The sequence below is a fragment of the Littorina saxatilis genome, linkage group LG8 (assembly GCF_037325665.1).
Source record: "Littorina saxatilis isolate snail1 linkage group LG8, US_GU_Lsax_2.0, whole genome shotgun sequence".
Taxonomy (NCBI): domain Eukaryota; kingdom Metazoa; phylum Mollusca; class Gastropoda; order Littorinimorpha; family Littorinidae; genus Littorina; species Littorina saxatilis.
Window position 1 is genome coordinate 66,281,385 of NC_090252.1, and position 19,566 is coordinate 66,300,950.

The 19,566-nt window shown below is 39.5% G+C and overlaps 1 protein-coding gene across 1 annotated transcript in view; it reads right to left on the bottom strand.

Annotated features, from left to right (window-relative positions):
* Positions 1 to 3,873: 3,873 nt before the first annotated feature.
* The window catches only part of LOC138972442 (uncharacterized), a 23,136-nt gene continuing 7,443 nt past the window's right edge, over positions 3,874 to 19,566 (bottom strand). The window contains exons 3-9 of the mRNA XM_070345093.1: positions 12,360 to 12,623; positions 11,079 to 11,381; positions 10,324 to 10,629; positions 9,505 to 9,813; positions 7,678 to 7,839; positions 6,554 to 6,664; positions 3,874 to 4,895 (exon numbers count right to left, since the gene is read on the bottom strand). Of these exons, the coding sequence (XP_070201194.1) occupies positions 4,675 to 4,895; positions 6,554 to 6,664; positions 7,678 to 7,839; positions 9,505 to 9,813; positions 10,324 to 10,629; positions 11,079 to 11,381; positions 12,360 to 12,623 (1,676 nt within the window). The 3' untranslated portion in view covers positions 3,874 to 4,674. The remainder of the gene's footprint in view (positions 4,896 to 6,553; positions 6,665 to 7,677; positions 7,840 to 9,504; positions 9,814 to 10,323; positions 10,630 to 11,078; positions 11,382 to 12,359; positions 12,624 to 19,566) is intronic.

Consider the following 19,566-nt stretch of genomic DNA (forward strand, 5'->3'; position numbering starts at 1 on the left):
ATAGTACTGTGTGTTGATAATCAGCTGAATAGTGCTGTGTGTTGATAATCAGCTGAATAGTGCTGTGTGTTGATAATCAGCTGAATAGTACTGTGTGTTGATAATCAGCTGAATAGTGCTGTGTGTTGATAATCAGCTGAATAGTGCTGTGTGTTGATAATCAGCTGAATAGTACTGTGTGTTGATAATCAGCTGAATAGTGCTGTGTGTTGATAATCAGCTGAATAGTGCTGTGTGTTGATAATCAGCTGAATAGTACTGTGTGTTGATAATCAGCTGAATAGTACTGTGTGTTGATAATCAGCTGAATAGTACTGTGTGTTGATAATCAGCTGAATAGTACTGTGTGTTGATAATCAGCTGAATAGTACTGTGTGTTGATAATCAGCTGAATAGTACTGTGTGTTGATAATCAGCTGAATAGTGCTGTGTGTTGATAATCAGCTGAATAGTACTGTGTGTTGATAATCAGCTGAATAGTGCTGTGTGTTGATAATCAGCTGAATAGTGCTGTGTGTTGATAATCAGCTGAATAGTACTGTGTGTTGATAATCAGCTGAATAGTACTGTGTGTTGATAATCAGCTGAATAGTACTGTGTGTTGATAATCAGCTGAATAGTACTGTGTGTTGATAATCAGCTGAATAGTACTGTGTGTTGATAATCAGCTGAATAGTACTGTGTGTTGATAATCAGCTGAATAGTACTGTGTGTTGATAATCAGCTGAATAGTACTGTGTGTTGATAATCAGCTGAATAGTGCTGTGTGTTGATAATCAGCTGAATAGTGCTGTGTGTTGATAATCAGCTGAATAGTACTGTGTGTTGATAATCAGCTGAATAGTGCTGTGTGTTGATAATCAGCTGAATAGTGCTGTGTGTTGATAATCAGCTGAATAGTACTGTGTGTTGATAAAAAAAAAAGCAAACAAAAAAGGAAATACTGAATCAGCATTCCTCTCAAATAAAATAAAATAAAGATTTAAATACTACACACTGAATTGATGTACATATTCATCAAAGAGAAAAACGAAAATCACGCAGAAAAGAAAAAGGACACAAAACAGCACTAAAAACTAAAAAAAAATATCAAAAACAAAGCAAACGAAAGAAAAAAAAAAGAAACGTTAGAAAACAGCTAATATAGTAAAAAACAAAAGAAAACAAAACACGAAAACATGCAAACAAGAAAAAGAAAAGAAAACTGCACTAAAAGCTAGAAAAAGAAATATCAAAAACAAAGGAAAAAAAGAAAAAAAGTCAACATGACACAAACAACTAATAGGGGACAGATCACAAGCCAAAACAACAGCAAAACAAAACTGCAACATAAATACAAAGCAAAAAACCCAATCAAAACAACAATTAAACAACCAAAATACATCAATAAATCCGAATAAACACAAAAGAAAGTAAGATACACCATGTACCAACTAAGGCTAAAAAACAAAAGGAAAGAAACACCAGTAGGCTCACACTGTGGAACATATGAACAGCTATTATTAGAGAGATAAAGAAGCGCTACCACAGTCGTATGGTTGGCATTTTCGGTTGTAAAACGCCACACCTTTTTGAGTACACGCGACTTTTGATCTCTATGAACAGAAATTCACTTCGCCAAGAGAAATGAAATTGTTAGAATTAGTCATTCTGACGAACGTGACTTCGGTCGCTTTTTATATTCGTATAGTCATAAAATATGCCTACCTTGTGTAATCAATGTATGCTCTGACATCTTAAGGTGCAATTTATCATAGATATGTTTTTAAAAATCGAGTTTAAAAAGCCGTAAAGCAGGCTTGAATTGGGTAAGTGAGTGACTGAGCAGACGAAAGAAATGTCAAGATGGCGACCCAAACATCAGGCCGACTCAACTTTTCAGTCGGCTGGTCAAGCCGTCTGGAGGAGAACAATGCATGAAGCAGTTACAGTGTATGATGTGTTGAGTAGTGGCCTGAGTGTCTGATGCGTTTCAGCAGAAGTGAGGCAGCTGGTATTATCTAATCGACAATTCCGAACCGGCGCGACCAGCGAAATTAAATTCTTCTGTCCTCTTAACCACTGTGCTAGCGACACGTGCGTGTTCCTCCGCCGAGTGTCTTGCGTGACCACGAACATGCCAACCATATAATTTTATGAATGTGGTAGCGCTTCTTAATGTCTCCAATACTTCAATTGAATCCATCAGTAGACCGACGCAAAGAGTTAGTCAGGTGGCTGGTGGTGGGTGGGGGGGGGGGGGGGGGGGGAGGGGAGGCAACCACGACACTAACCAACACTTGATCCATAGTTTATATCCTCTTATCAACCTCCCTCGCGTAGCTCCCCTACCCCCCCTTCCTTGTCTCGCTGATCTCCCTATGCAGGTGCTTTCTCGTTCTTGCAATGGTATCATGGTGGTATTCATTGCCTTTGCATTGCTGAACATCCTTGAAACATTAAGCACAATGCTGGGTAGAACATCTATAGGATGTTCTCTGACATGGAGAGGCACACAAGCTTACCAATCCTTTGGCAAAGTTAACAGAATACAACAGAATCAGTTTCCACAATAATGAAATACGCTCGTGTAGGAGCTATTGGACAAGTATGCCGTAGTACAAACTCACGTAGTTGAGTACACGTAGTGGCAACTGTATGATTGTGGTCATAAGATGCACGAATTAAAAAGGACTCAACACACATGAAGATAAAACAAACACCATCATATATTGCGAGCAGACAAATCTTTATCAGTCAAGATTATTATCATCATCATCATCATCATCATCATCATCATCATCATCATCATCTTTCTTCTTCTTCTTCTTACTATATTGCTATTCTGATAGACACGTGGGGGGGGGGGGGGGAATTCGTGGGTTGTGATTGGATAGACTCACACAGCCCTATAATGTGACCCTCCACCATGAAATGAGTCGCATGTCACCTCGCGCGGTTCTGCGCTAGGCTTAATATAAGTCCGGGGAGTGTCTGGTAACAGTGTGAGGGTCACCTTAGTCACAGGCTTATAACTCAAACAGTTTTCGCTCTTTTCTAAAACGGTTTTCACCACTGGATAGAGCATAAAAAACGGAAAAAGTAAAAATATGAACATCATGCAAAGGTGACATGCGACTCATTCCATGGTGGAGGGTCACTATTCCGATCATCGGGCCATATTCCGCAGGAAGTTTGCGAATATTCTTTCATGTTCGCAATAACGAAGACGCGTGTTTCCAGTTTCCTCGACGTGTATGAAGCACACGCATACCTGGCCAGGTCTGCTTCTTCGAATGGTTTACCGACGATGCAATTTGCTTTTTTCTTTATCTTACCGTACATGATAAACATTCCGTGTAAAAACCAGTTCTTTAACATGCAACGTACACATCTTGGAAAATTCAAGTAGCTGCATATTATCAGACAATCTTTCCAATGTTAAGCACATAATCAGCAAACTCTCCTTTCCCTATGCAACGTCCATTGTGTGCAATGTTGAAATGAAGTTACCGGTCTGAAACATTAAGTCGTTGACTCTCTTCTGAGACACTCCTTGTTTTCTTATCATCCACAGATTTACCCCAGTCTTCATCACACAAATCAGTATCCCCAAAGGACTTTTGAACAAAATTCAGACTTTCGAACAATACATAGAATACGTCGGCAAAAATTATACGTGACGTCATATGAAAACTGGCATATTGACTTAATCTGGTTTTCTCGTATCTTCTCTGTGATACATGTCCGTGGGTTCTTCAATGTTCGGTGATTTCCGTGGATACACGAGCAAAGGATATGCGCAATAAACCGTCGTCTGCAATAGGCAACATGGCCCATTCTAGTAGTTGTTGCTGACAAACACATGTTTACAACACAGAATATTCGGTCAGAATAGCAATATAAACGATATTGTGTTTTCAGCGTAGCAATAGGGTCCGATATTAAGACTCGAACAAGTATCGTCTTCGACTCGTCGGCACAATAGCTGTTAATCTTCAATAACTGCTTGTGTCAAATGATCAAATGAAAGCGTTTGTTTGAATAGAGTGAATAGGCAATAAATCTGCAAATGCACACCAAATTCCTCCAATTAGTAATAATGTGCCCCTGCTCCTACTTGAGCTATAACCTATGCCAGACTCATCAGAAAGAGCAGCAATTATAATCTGCAACTACTTCTAACTGTCAGCAAGTATTTGTGTCGTATGATAAAAAATAAAGCATTTCATTGGAGAGAGTGAATACGCTTAACCTGTTAGAGCACTCCGGGAGTAAGATTAAGGGTATTCACTCTCTCCAATGAATGCTTTTTTTTTTTAATCTTATGACCCACGTACTTACTGGCAAATATTATGATTATCATCATTGTTGATATTATCATATTTATTATTACCATATCTATCGTATTATCATCGCTGCTCTTTCTTAGTTTTCTGTTGTGGGGTAGCTCAAATTCACATGCATTTAAATTAGCCATGGCTGAGAAAAATTCGGTTCTCTGACACTGGATTTGTCGCACACTCAGATTCAGATAAGGGTTCATTGCGTTGACTTTCTTCTGGCGGAGGGTCAAGTTCGACAGGATTTCCTTGATCAGGTGTCTTTGCTGCTGACATTGGGGAGTGATCAGGCGCAGGACTCGCTAACTGAGGTGGCACACTCGGGTTCTTCTGCGTCTGACGGCTGACCAGCTCATGCCTCGAAGGTAGGGCAAGCATTTTGCTCAACAGGTGCAGAATTATCGCACTTGTTAGAAGAGCTACTTGCCGGATTACAGTCGACCAGACGTTCATCATCTTCAGTGGGTGACTCAATTTTGACTTGCATTGGCGGAGGTTCTGGTTGTTTGCCATCCTCCTCTTCCATTGAAATACTATCACGACTTTTGGCCGCTTCAGGTTTGTCATGTACTTCTGCAATGCACAGACACACAGTCATAGACACAGACACAAACACACACAAGCAGGCAAGCACGAAGGCAAACAGACAAACAGACAGACAGACAGACAGACAGACACACACATACACACACACACACACACACACACACACACACAGGCAGGGAGATCAATCTTAGTAGACATGTGCTTCCTTTTTACATTTAGTACACTTTTCACTAAATGTTTTAACATAGACGGGGAATCAAGATGAGTGTGTGTGTGTGTGTGTATCAATGTGTGTGTGTATGGATGTGTGTGTGTGTGTGTGTGTGTGTGTGTGTGTGTGTGTGTGTGTGTGTGTGTGTGTGTGTGTGTGTGTGTGTGTGTGTGTATGTGTGTGTGTGTGTGTGTTTTTAGAGCGATTCAAAGAAAACTAGTCGACCGATCTTCATGGAGTTTATGAGATTTCCTTAAAACAGTATCCCCGGAAATTGTTTTCATTTTTTCGATACATGTTTTTAAAGACGTCATATCCGGCTTTTTGTGAAAGCTGATTGAGGCGGCACTGTCAAACCCTCATTTTTCGATCAAATTGAATAACATTTTGGTCAAGCAATCTTCGACAAAGTCCAGACAATGAGATTGCATTTCAGCATGGAAGCCTAAAATTTAAATAATAAGTTTGAGCATAAAAAATCTGAAAATTCTGATTAAATGTGATGTTTTGCAATCCATTCAAAAATTATTTAATCTTATTCTGTATCATTTTCTGATTCCAAAAACATATGTTGTTTGTTTGTTTGTTTGTTAGTGTGTTTCGTTTTCTTTTGTTGCTTACTTAGACCACTGCTTGTTGTGCCTGTGTACACTGTTAATGTGCGTGTGTTTGGGTGTGTTAATTAGCTGTGTGTTATATGTTAGCTTTAAACGCCTTATGGGCCTAAAGCCAAATAAAACCTTCACACCTTAACACATAAATAAGTTCGAGCCAGGGCCTGAACACACATGCAAACAGGCAACTTCTACTGTCTGATTTTGATTCCATAAAAAATATGACGGATAAGAGGTATGAATTGCCCAATATTTTTCTTATCCGATCGAGGTCTCCCGACACGAACAAATTGGAATATAAGAATAAATAAATCAGCTTGACTTTCCTACAGGGTGACGCCCCCCCCCCAAAAAAAAAGACACCTACACAAATTCCAATTACTTCTACACCTGTTGACTGAATTATTCTATATTTGGTGTACATTATTTTTCAGGTAGGTTAGATGGTCTGACTGTTGGGCACGAGATTTGACATTGAGGGGTAGCCATACTTACCCGATTTAAACCCTCCACGCCTTTAACGTATTTGTAATTTATAATGGACACATGAGTGCGTGTCTGTGGATATTTATGTGATGGTGCGGGTATGGATGTGTGTGCAGATGCTTTCTATGTGTTCAAATGTGTTGAGAGTGATGCAATATCTGTGTATACGAACCAAAAGCAACATTTCTGTTTGTCTTACATTCAGATAATAAATGTGTATTGATTTATATTGAATTGAATACACGTCACTATACTGTTATACAACAAATCTTTATTATAATTATGTTATGCGGGTACGCCAAACCATACTCCCCCACGCAAACTCTGCAAAATGCACACATTATACCTTTTTTAAAAAACTTAATTCTACTTACCAACATTAACAGGACACATGATATCAAGTGTCAGGCTTGACCCCACTTCTTTACTGGGCATGTTGGTATCACCATGGTCACCATTGGTCGTTTCGGGTTTGACACCGTCTTCTAAGGAAGGAATATAATTGAATACTTTGATGTCAGGACCACATGAATCACTACCGTTGTAAAGAACGTTAAACGGAATATCAAAGTTGTCAGTGAGCTAGTTAAACGATTACAGTGAATAATAGAGCAAGTCAAATAAATAAATGAAGGTTGCAGTTATTTTTTACGAGACGTGTACTGTACTGCCAAAGGTGAGATATGAAGACACAGGGACCTTTGTATGTGAGGTTGACAATTGTTTTCCAGATCAGAATTCGAAGACTGTTCTACACACACACACACACACACAAACACACACACACACACACACACACACACACACACACACACACACACACACACATAGACACACACACACACACATAGACATACACACAAACACACACAAACACACATAGACACACACACACACACACACATAGACATACACACAAACACATACGAGACAATGACAAAAGGTGACGTTTTCATGTCAGTATGTCCCAAATGACATCACCAGTACATTTTTCATTCTATCTAATCTGTTTTCGTTCTATTTTTTCTAATAACATGCGTTAACAATTGATTGCCAACTGGAATGGAAGAGCACAAAAAGTGTAACTTGATATGTAGTTTCTCTAGAGGGAAAAACATCTTCCACTTTCATGTCAGTGTGTCCCATGCAACATACATTTGCCAAACAGCTATGTGTAAGTAGATTATTTGTTAGTGGTATAGAAAATACAGATCAACAATCAAAGTCAGTTTTCACATTCATTTTCTACCTATTTCTTATTTGTTTATTCTTTTGGCAATGGTGAAATGTCAGCAATCGTGTGTCATTCGGGACAGTAGACATGACACCTGACCTTTTGTCACTGTCTCATACACACAAAGACACACACAGACACATGGACACACACACACACACACACACATACACACACACACACACACACACACTCACACACACACGCACACGGAGAAATAATCCGTGCATTCAATGTTCTGTGAAGCATAACTCCTCGTGTTACCTTTGGTGACAGATCCGATGCAAGATGATTTTCGTCGTAGTCTTCGTCGTTTAAAGAAGATGAATATGCCGATGGCAGCAACCATCACACCGATGAATAGCAGGACGAACACGGGAACCAGATATCGTTTCGAGTCCGTTGGTGCTGATACTTCCAAAGAAACTATAAGTAAGGAAATTAAAAGAGTCATGCAAGCGTGAAAATTGTATCATCATTCATATGCCTAAATGTGGGTTAGTTAATACACGAATCTTAATAGTGTACTGCGAGGAGGTTCATCTCTAATGGGACTATATTACTCTGTCAGATAGATAAAGTCATATGTGTAATTACATGTGAACCATTGAGTAAAAACCAATACAAATTTACCACATCTACACAACTTTTATCGTATAAATGTTGACACAAATCAATAACACTTTTCAATAACCTTCCATCTTTTTAACTAGTTTTAAATCTTATGTTTTCCATCGTAAATTTTGAATAAATGATATTTTGTTTCAGAGGATTGGTTTCTTATGCTTTTTTTTAAAACTAGAGTGATCCGAGAAGTCAGGAATTTATCGGAATCTCCAGTGACAATACCACTTGTCATTTGAAGCAATCTAGAAAAACTTAGAAAGGCTACTGTTTCTTTGTGCCTCTCTCAGACGTGGCATCCTTTTTCTGGCCACTGTGTTTTGTGGAAATTACAGTCTTTCACCAATACCACACAAAATCCGGAATATTTCAGACATTCAAATCCATGTGCTTTCTTCAAGGTGTTTCTTCACAAAGATTAATGTTTTGTCTTGTACGTCAAAATCTATGCACATATCAAAAAACAGTAATCTTGCGTTTTAAATGTTTAATTCATTGTCAAATCATCTTATTAAAAGTTACATCGATCTTTGTATATGACGGTAAATTTTGCTTCAATGTTAAAGCAAAAATTCAGAAGTAACAGCTTTCTAGAAAAAACAAATCTATGTCAGTCTATTATAATTCCACTGCCTGTAAGCAAACTTCTTTTCTTCCTTTGGTTTCCCCAATAACGTCATTAAAGACAATACCAGACCTCATAAGATTATTTGCATGAAAATAAAGTGAAGGATACCGTTTTCTTCGATGTGAAATTTGAGTTTCTAACTTCACCAGAAAAGAAATGGCAACCCAACAGTAATACTTGGCAATCGCCGAATTGTAGCCATGTGTCAATATAAAGCTAGCTTCTCTCCCATGGAAGTGATGATGTTTACCAAATAAGAGCTGTCAGAACGTGTACGTGGGATAAGAGCATCCTTGTACTTACAAACGTACAAGCATTCATCATCCTGACTGCTTTCCATGCAGAATGAGACTTTTGTCAGATTGAAATTAATTTTAGCTACAAAACTAATTTAGCAGAACATGCACAGGAACCAGCTAGGTTAAATATTTTTGTGTCTTTGTCCAAGTGGTTTTTGTGGACGGTTATCTTTAACATAACGTCACCAAACTTTAAATGCAAAAGACAAATTTTGAAAGCACAATAATCCAGCAAATCTGACAAAATGTACATGGAAAGCAACCACTGCAGCAATACATCTTTTTCTGCTTTGCATATTACTGAATAAATGACTAAATCTGTCTCTTTAACAGCTTTTGATCTGATATCATGCTGACCTTTTAGTGATTTCTATCTGGTTAGAATTTAGATGCTATTTCCACATGGAACATAACACTGGTCTTAACGAAACTCATAGAAATCAATGGCCTGGAGAATCCACCGAGAGATAACATGCACTAATAAGCAAGGACATTTTATTTAATGAGACAAAAGCCAGAAGAAGGTAAACTCTAACATACCAGCCTGTCTGACATCGAACCTCCACGTGTAATTCCCCAAATGGTTTGAGATGGAGAGATCGTAAAGACCGTCGGAAACGTTGACTGGATGTACACTGCAATCAACTAAATAGCCAACGGACTGGTGCCGCACACACTCTGTTTTAAACATGATGTCGGATTGGCATTCTTGATTGTCTTTTGTCTCGCGGCCGAGGTAAGCACACTGGAAGTCATTGGGAACCGGGTTGGCGACGAGAGTAATCACAAGTCCCTTGTCTGTCAGGTCTGGTTCATGGTTGATTAGATTCCCGTAAAGCCTCGGTCGACCTGAAACAAGCCGGACGTTTCAACATGGAAAGGTCAGCAAGTATTCAACTATGGCATACATTTGCAAAACCAAGTAAAACATCCATAGTTATAGCCTCTAGCTCTAGCAACGTCCTCCAGATGTCAGCATTATGTCACTTATGAACTCGTATTGCTGAAAATATTCTAGTCAGCCGATCATTTGCACTGAAGCTCTGCCTAGATTGTACATTTCTGATGTTATCTGTTCCCTCATAATAAGCATTACATCAGCAAACTCCAAGATTTGTTTGTAACCGCGTTATGGCTGTTCAACATTAAATGTTGCCAAAAAGACACTCTTTAAATGTGTGATGTGGAGAAATCACAGGACTGAAAACAGTAAAAAAAAAAAAAAATAAAAAAAAACCCTCATATTTGAAGATCGCTCTAAATTCAGGATCTGACAGAGAGAGAGCAAAGTCTCATCTGAGGGCACGATTTGGTTTTATTCCCCTTATCTTTAAACGACTTTCTCAACAAAATCATTACCAAGTACATCGAGTTGAACACTTTTCTTGCTGGGCGTGGACAGTCCGTTGTCAGCCTCACACACGAATAGACCTGTATCTTCACACCGCACAGACGAAAGCTTGTGCATGGCTCTGTAATGATCTGACCCCGTGCCATTTGTCGTACTGGAAAAAGCCAAACGTGTTTTGTTCTCGTGAAGCAGTGACACGTCAGCGGCAGGTCTGGCGGCAACGTCACAATAGAAAACAAGCTCGGGTTCGTCGTCCTCAGTCACTGTGAGCTTCGTTGTCTCGTTCATCGTGAAGTTGGTCACTGACGCCTTGACTGCATGGAAAATGTGGTGAAAATGTATTTAAAAACGAACAAAAAACCGTAGCTTTGGCTTGGAAAACGTACGCACACAGACAAACACACAGGTAAACACAAACGCCAACAGAGACACAGAGCTACACACACACACACACACACACACACACACACACACACACACACACACACACACACACACACACACACACACACTCGCACAATCGTTTTAAAAGACTCATTGTTATTTTCGTTTTCTCTCTCTCTCTCTCTCTCTCTCTCTCTCTCTCTCTCTCTCTCTTTGCGGGAACTTTGTTTTGGAAAGTACTTATCTTAGGTACGAGTATACCTTTTTTTTCTCTTTCGATGTGGCAAGTCAGCCGGCAAGTTACTGCCCATAAATTAGCTAGGTGTAATTCTTTTGATTGATACACTTGGTCAACTTAACAAAAACTGCAAGTACTTACATTTCAGTTGATATTCCTTGCTGTCGTTCTTTTGGTATAGATGTGGCTCCGGGCCCCACACAGCAGTGCAATGGCAGACTGCGGGAGTTTCTCCTGAATCCGACGTATCTACGATGACAGAGCTGGACACCGAGTTCTCTCCTACAAGGTCAGGCTGATCAGACAGGGTGGGGTTGGTACAGTTAAACTTGACAGAGGCAACCCGAGGTTTCCCTCCACGCACAGTACAGGTTAAGATGTCACCAGCTGACAACACTGCTCTGTCAGTGTTAGCGACAATTACCGGGGGTTCCATAGGAGGATCTGTACAAATTGACAGAACAAATCCCAAGAAGCAAATGACAGAACATTCGTGAGTCAAAATACTTATAATTTAGGACATGCCTTGACCAATTTTCTCACAGAAGTATCGAACATTCCGTGTATGCCCCACCCTCCCCTCTCTCTTCCTTTCTTTGTCCCTGTCTCTCGTTTGCTATCTAGAAATGTTATTTGAACATATTCGACTCTGTGCCGCTAATGTAAACCAACTGTCCGTTTAGAAACCTATCCACATCACAAAATTCAATGCATTTTTGCATTACTTTTCCGTACTTTCACTAACTTGAAAATGATAAAGTACGACCATTATGTTTTGTGAGACATACATTAAATTTGGCACCCATGGCAGACAATGAAAGGACGATAATTGTCTTCTGCCATCACGATCTGAGATAGCACTGACCGCGGGTTGCTATTTTTTGTAGCTGTTCTTACGTCTGGCAAAGAAATGTATTATAATTCCCAAATATTCACGAAGAAATGTGACAGACAAAAATATGGATTTCAAATCTCAATACATTCTCTCTAACGAGCCTGCAGTCGAATCTGCAATTATTGTTTTGCCTGGTACTCTTGAGGACATTCGTTTTGCCAACGCACAAATGGTAAGAAAGAAAAGAGTAATGTGCAGTTGGAACAGAACTATATTTCTTTCGAATACATCACCTCAATTTAACTAATAGGAGTAATAGTCATTTTACTTGTAAAAAATACATTTTCTCAAAGACACAGGAATGACAAAGATTTATATGAACAAATTAAGAAAACGTTTGAAGCTAAAAGAAAAAAGAAAACATATGTGTACCTATATACAAGATATGACGCTATTCTGATTGTTTTATAGTTTTGAAATATTGCTAATACAGATAGAGTAACAATGTACATACACTATTAAAAAGATATGGAAAAAACTACAAAACAGGTCAGGTTTAGTTAGCCCCATGCTTTAACAATACTTACAGTTCAAATGCACAGTATAACTCAAAGTTTCCGATTGTATAGTGACAGCATTCGTTACTGTGCAGAGTATGTTCTGACCGTCTTGGTCAGGTTGAGGTTGACACGTACAATTGGGCGTGTTGGATTCACATAAGCCGCCCCAGCCATAGAATGGCGTTGGATATACATCTGATGCCTCGCAACTCAACGCCATCGTCCTCGAGCCGTCAGTGACTAAGGGAGACTCATAGCATTTGATTTTGAGCTTGTCTTGGGAGGGCCCAACTGCAGTAAAACAAGTTTTAAAAAGCAAAATCAATACATTTAGACAATCTTAGGTCCTTGCAGAATAAAATGGTTTTTTTAATCAAAACTAGTCAATCATAGGTTGGCCGACACCCTGAAGCCAAGACAGCGCTAACACATTTTCGTGGTAAAACAAACCAAAACATTGCTTATTTCTAATCTAAACACAACATATGTACCGGTTATACATTTTTGGATTCAGGAGATGATGATTTGTTTTCACAGAGATGATTGGTTTAATGCTCATTATCTTTACAAAATATACATATATATCGCAGCACTGCAAGAACCAACCCAGTAGTGCAGTTATTTTGTCTAGTTTTGAAAATGTATTTAACGATCGATTTCATAGTTTTATCAAAGAACCTGAATATTGGATTTGGTGATTTGTGATTCCCACCCTCAAACTCTGATGAAATGAGGTGGGAGAGAGAGGGAGGTCTGACTGGTTATGAAAAATATGCACACAGCTCGATAAAGAAAACAGTTGAAGCAGAGATAGATGCTACAGCATGCAGGTAACTCACTTAAGGGTTCATCGAAATTGTTATCTTTGGATGTGCAATACTTAAAATAAAAAGAATGATTTTCTTTTTTTGAGTTTTTTTTCTACATGTATAGGCTTTACATTACATGATTACATTACATCACATACACAATGGGACTATTACAACACACAGGGGGTGGGGTGGGGGTGTTCATGGCTTGGTGGTCGCAGTATCAAAAATATGTAAAGGAAAAATAAACTAAGGGTTACATCAAAGCATGCATATATATAAAAGCGCCAATCCTTGAAAAATGTATCTAGAGTATTATTCATAGCTGCGTTGTACTTTTTCCAAATAAATCTTTGCTTAAAATTTCTATTAAATGTTTGAAAATTAGGGATCTTTTTGTTCATTTTGAAAATATATATGTGATGTTTGGCACAAAGTACTAACACATCAAAAACGTTACATCAAATCATGCATATACAAGCGCTAATCCTTGTAAAATGTATCTAGTGTATTATTCATAGCTGCGTTGTACTTTTCCCAAATACATGTTTGCTTAAAATGTCTATTAAATGTCTAAAATGAGGGATCTTTTTGTTAATTTGGAAATATATATGTGGTGTTTGACACAAATTACTAACACATCAACAACTTTATCGGTGACTACATTGTTCGCCACTCCAAATAGAACCAGTTATATTGTCACAATGGGTGCAGTTCGCCTTTAGCCAATGAACAAATTCTATCCAAAAAGTCTGCACTTTATCGCATTCCCAAAACATATGTATAAGGGTTTTTTCATCTCTACCGCAAAATGTACACAATGACGTATCCACAATTTTTCGTTGAAAATAGAAACCGTTCTGTCGGCAAAATTCTGTACAATAATCGATACTGGAACCATCTCAGACAGGTATACTTTGTTGTTTTAAAGACATGTTGAAAAATAACCTTCTTATCTAACAAACAGTCTACGGATTCAGACCATTTTTCAATACATTTTGAGACAGTAACATGTTCAGTCAATTGTTGGAAAATAAATTGTGTCTTACCATGACAAATACATTTCCACACAATGGGCGCTGTCATAATAAAATGTTGATCAAATTCTAAACTGATTTTCTCTGATATTTTTTAACAGCCTGAATTACACCTTCATACAATACAAAATCTCCTCGCACATTCGGATATTTCATTTTCAACGCATTATAGGATAAATATCCATTTTGTCCCAAAATATGACCAATCTGAACAATTCCATTGTCGATCCAATTTTTAATGTACACTGTCTTTTTATCTCTGCGAATATTAGCATTATAATGTAAGCATTCTAATACAAAATCGTTGAAGGTTGTTGGGTCACAATTTCCATGTAAATTCTTATAATGTTTAAATACATCGGTCCAAAACGGGTTATCCATTTTCTGCATCAAAACATTTGCAAATTCTCCTCCTCTCATATTAATTGTTATAACAAATAGACATGCTTTAAACAATAATCTTGATATTAATCTAGTAAGATCAACAACCTTTTTTAATTAAACACTTTTCAGAGATGACAGAAAATATTTCACGTCAACCATCTTTAACCCTCCATCTTCATAGGGCTGGGTGACCTAATTCTTTTAATTTTATCTCTTTTTCCACCCCAAAGAAATTTGAAAAAATCGTATCCAACTCTATCATAAACTGTTCATCTAGATCAGGTAAATTCGTAAACAAGTGTGTCAGTCTGGAAATTGCCAAGGTTTGTATGACTGGTATCTTACCAAATGGTGTTAGGTTCCTTCTGGTCCATGAATTAAAAAGTTTTTGAATTTCTTTCAACTTATTTCTATAATTACACGTTTTTATATGGAAGCCTACTGTGGTTCTTGTGCTTAGGCTGTGTATTGGACTGTCACTGTATGCCTGCATTATTAGTTGTCAGTAATTATTACATGTGCTGATTGTTCTCTTTGCCTGCGCGCGTATAGTATGTTGGTTATGTTTGGTCATAGTATGTTTGCTTATGTTTGGTCGTTATCTTTGCCTGTGCGTGTATTGTATGCTTGGTCGTTTTCTTTGCCTGTGCATGTATAGTTTGTTGGTTATGTTTGGTCGGTTTCTTTGCCTGTGCGTGTATAGTATGCTTGGTCGATGTACGTATTGTAAAGCGCTAAGAGTAGACATTTTTCTAGAATAGCGCTATAAAAGTTTGCATTATTATTCAATCAATCGGGGCGGGGATATAGCTCAGTTGGTAGCGCGCTGGATTTGTATTCAGTTGGCCGCTGTCAGCGTGAGTTCGATCCCAGGTTCGGCGGAAATTTATTTCAGAGTCAACTTTGTGTGCAGACTCTCTTCGGTGTCCGAAGCCTCCCCCCGTGTACACTACATTGGGTGTGCACGTTAAAGATCCCACGATTGACAAAAGGGTCTTTCCTGGCAAAATTGCTTAGGCACAGTTAATAATTGTCTACCTATACCCGTGTGACTTGGAATAATAGGCCGTGAAAGGTAAATATGCGCCGAAATGGCTGCAATCTACTGGCCGTATAAAATTTCATCTCACACGGCATCACTGCAGAGCGCCTAGAACTGTACCCACGGAATATGCGCGATATAAGCCTCATTGATTGATTGATTATTATTAATTAAGAAAAACCACATCGGATACATTTACTGAAAAAGTAACACCAAGTGCTTTGAACTTATTCAGGTTCCAGGTAAAATTCATATTAGGCAAAAATCTTCTTTTGGAAAACTTTAAAGGTCCTACTATTGTTTTATCATAATTCATTCTCAGACCTGACAATGACGCAAAATGTTGTAACACTTTTATACTTTCGCAAAATGATTGCTCTGTACCATCAAGAAACAGACTGGTATCATCGGCGAATTGTGACAATAAAATATTTTCGCCAAAAATATTCATACCACAAATCTTTTTGTTTTGGCGTACCATAAGAGACAATATTTCGGCACAAATCAAAAAAAAAATGTGACAGCGGATCCTCTTGCCGGGTGTGCAATACTTACTTTTGACCGTGATCTGGTTGTTTGTTTGTGCTTTAAAAACATATATCCTTATATTGGTGTCTTCAAAATGTGGGTTTCAGAAAGAATTATTAGATCAAACGCAGTCATTCATGTTCCACTTTGGACATAACTCAATTTATCATACATACGTGAGAGAGACACCCGTGAGATAATAATCGTTCAAACCACACGTGTGTATATCATGTAAATGAGGTCATGTCAAGCAAGTCTGGCAGGGACCTGTTTTTCCACTGCTTATGATGCCAAAGTCACCGAGACAAACGTCATTATGGAGAAGAAAAAAAGTGCGCTCGCTAATTCCCCTCGATGAATGTTTAGAACTAACACGTCACGCTACACTTTCAGAGTGACGTTTCTTTGCTTTGACGTAATAGATTGCACGAGGCTTTAGAAGAGATCGAGGTTCCAAAACAAGCGTCTTCAATTTAGCTGCCTCGAATGCAGGACATTTTCAGTAAAATACACGTAAGTACAGTATGTAGGATAAACAGAATACTACATGGCTTGCTGTGTCGTACCAGATTTACACTCGTTGCTTTTTCAAATAGTGAACAGCTCGCTTTCGCTCGCAGTTCAATATTTTAAAAAAAACAACTCGTGTAAATCTGGTACGACACAGCAAGCCATGTAGTATTCTCTATGTATCGATTGGAGATTGGATTTCCCTTCTTTGAGTCATGTGACGTCAGAGGCCGACAAAACTTTATAATTTGGCTTTTCAGGTTGACCGAAACTTTAAAGGAACTACAAAACACACGTCATGTGTTTGATTGCATGTGTGTGTGCTGTTCAATGTCAAAACAACAACAAAGTCAGTACATGACGTGTGTTTTGTAGTTCCTTTGAAGTTTCGGTCAACCTGAAACGCCCAAATATGAAGCTTATGTGTTTGATTGCATGTGTGTGTGCCCGGGCTCGTTCAATAGTCAAAACAACAACAAAGTCATAGTACCTGAAAGGAATTCGATCGATACATAAATGTTATTTGCGTATTTGACCAAAATATGACATTTTAAACACAGATCTCGACAGTCATTGTTCACCTCGACCGCTAGCGCGGTCTCGGAGAACAATGACTGTCTCGATCTGTGTAAAATGTCATATTTTGGTCAAACACGCAAATAACGTATATTAAGACATTAACCAGGATTCATGTATAAACTTGAAAAACGAAAACATGAATCTATGTATACTTGTTTTCTGCTTTGTTTGGTAACCAAACGACCGGTGATGGGCAACAAGAATTTGACACTCCTGTTAGACTGTATTTTAGCACAGATACCCACTGGCAATATAGATTCAGTGGCAGAGCCTTCCAAAACAAATTAGGTCAGTTGATGCACTTTTTTTTTTAATTATTGAGTGTTGTATTGTCACAGTTTGCCCGGTGACACGAGAAGGGATCGGCCTCTGTCAGGGCTCAGGCCAAGAGCCGCCTTTAACAAAATTCTGTTTCGCGCGCCTGTGCTTAGCTGGCCAGGACTCGTATGCACGGGCCCTCACCGCGTATAAACCCTAACCGGATTTGGTATGCACAACGCGCTAAACGGAAACGTATAGCTTAACGCCAAGTGAAAGGTGAGATATTTATAGATTCTAGGAAAACCGGCTCCGCTGTGTGCTTCCGGTTTAACTACACGTGTTCCAGGGAAGTTTCTGAAATTTGCAGCTTGACGGAGAAAGTCGGAAAAAGGGCCAGAAAAGCTAACTTCAGTGCTGAGGAAGTGAGAATACTACTTGAAGAGCTGCAAGTAGAACATCAGTGTGACCCTTTTCAGCAGCCACAGCGCCACCATAACCAGCAAGATGAAGAAGGAGAAATGGCAGAGAATAACATCCAAGGTGAACGCATGCGCCGTGGCAGTGCGAACTGTAACGGATTTGAAGGAGAAGTGGAGAGCACTGAAAGGGTCGGTTCTAAACATAAAGAGAGACGAGGCGAAAACGGGAGGAGGGCCAGCACCAGCGTCAGTGCCCTACGAAGAAGTGATATTGTCTATCATAGGGGACAAGTCAAACTTGTTCTCTGGAGTGACCGGTGAGTTACTGTTTTTTATCATTATCATTTCACATGCCAATAGAATTACACATAAGGAATAGTTTCTTCCTTTTAAGGAATAGTTTCTTCTTTTTAAGGGATAGTCTGGGTTTGTTTTATTTAAATTTTCATTTTATTTCACATTTTTTTACAGAGAATGTTATTGACTGGCTCATTGCAGGGGAGGATGACAACAGCACTGCCGGCTTGGACACTTTCGGAGAACCAATCACTCTGCTGACAGTTCGGCTTACTGTCGACTGGTCCACGCCGACCAATTCTCCACAGACGTCTTCAAATGTTGACGTGGCCAAGTAGCGCAAAATGACGAGTACTTGCTGCAGGGGAGTGAGGGTGAATCCGCGATTCGCGAGGGTGATGTCAGCTGACACATCACATGTCAGTTCCAGGATGTGCTGCCGACGAAATCGGAACTTAAGAAACACTTCTATGTCGTCGTACGTGTCGAAAGGATTGGTACGGTCCCGGAAAATCCGGTTTCTTCGTAGAAGACGCCGCTGTCGTGCTTGAAAAAACAAAAGTGCCGCCATATTTACACGCGTTTAGGCCCGCTATCGGACCCCCAGAGGTGCGATAACTTTAAACGCGAAAATCCGTATAGGATATAGGCTAACCAGATTGACGTGCATACCGATTTTCCCCGCCTATCCGCCCGTAGGCCCCCTATTGGGGTTAAACGCGGTTAGTCCACTAACAGGCCCAGGTAGGCACTGCGCGCGTGCGACAGATTTCTGCAGAGGTCACGTGTTGTTTTTCGCCGGGGCTATCGCGAGAGACGACTGGTGACACTTTCTTTTGGCTTCAGAAGCCGGTGCATTAAGACGTATCGAGAGATCCAACTGTTCGGTTTGTAGTCAACACGTGGTGACATCTGGGTCTCGCGTGCCTATTTTGCTGCAACCAAAGGGGGCGGTCGTTCGATGACATTGGCTGGACTGTCGACGGGCAGAGAAAGCAGGATGTCTCAAGCAGAAAGGATGCTTGAATGAGAGCAGAACTCGCATGAGCTTATGACGAGATACTTAGCCGTTAATTTGCGCTGTGCGGTGTCTCCTCTGTCGTGTTGTTTATCTTTCCAAGTAGCGAATAAATATGCTCTTTATTGCGCTAGGTTTTACCTGTAATGTTTGCAGAGATGGGCAAAAGGGAGAAAACCTGAGTTGTAACTTGCAGTACGTTCGTTACAGGTGCACGTGGCTTGCTGAGGGGGAAAAAGATAGAGGATGTTAAAAGGTGGAGGAAGGGGGTGGTTGCGGCATGGTAACTGCACCTTAACTCTCTGTTTTCAGCTCGTTCACCTTGAGGCGTTCACCTTGAGGCGTTCACC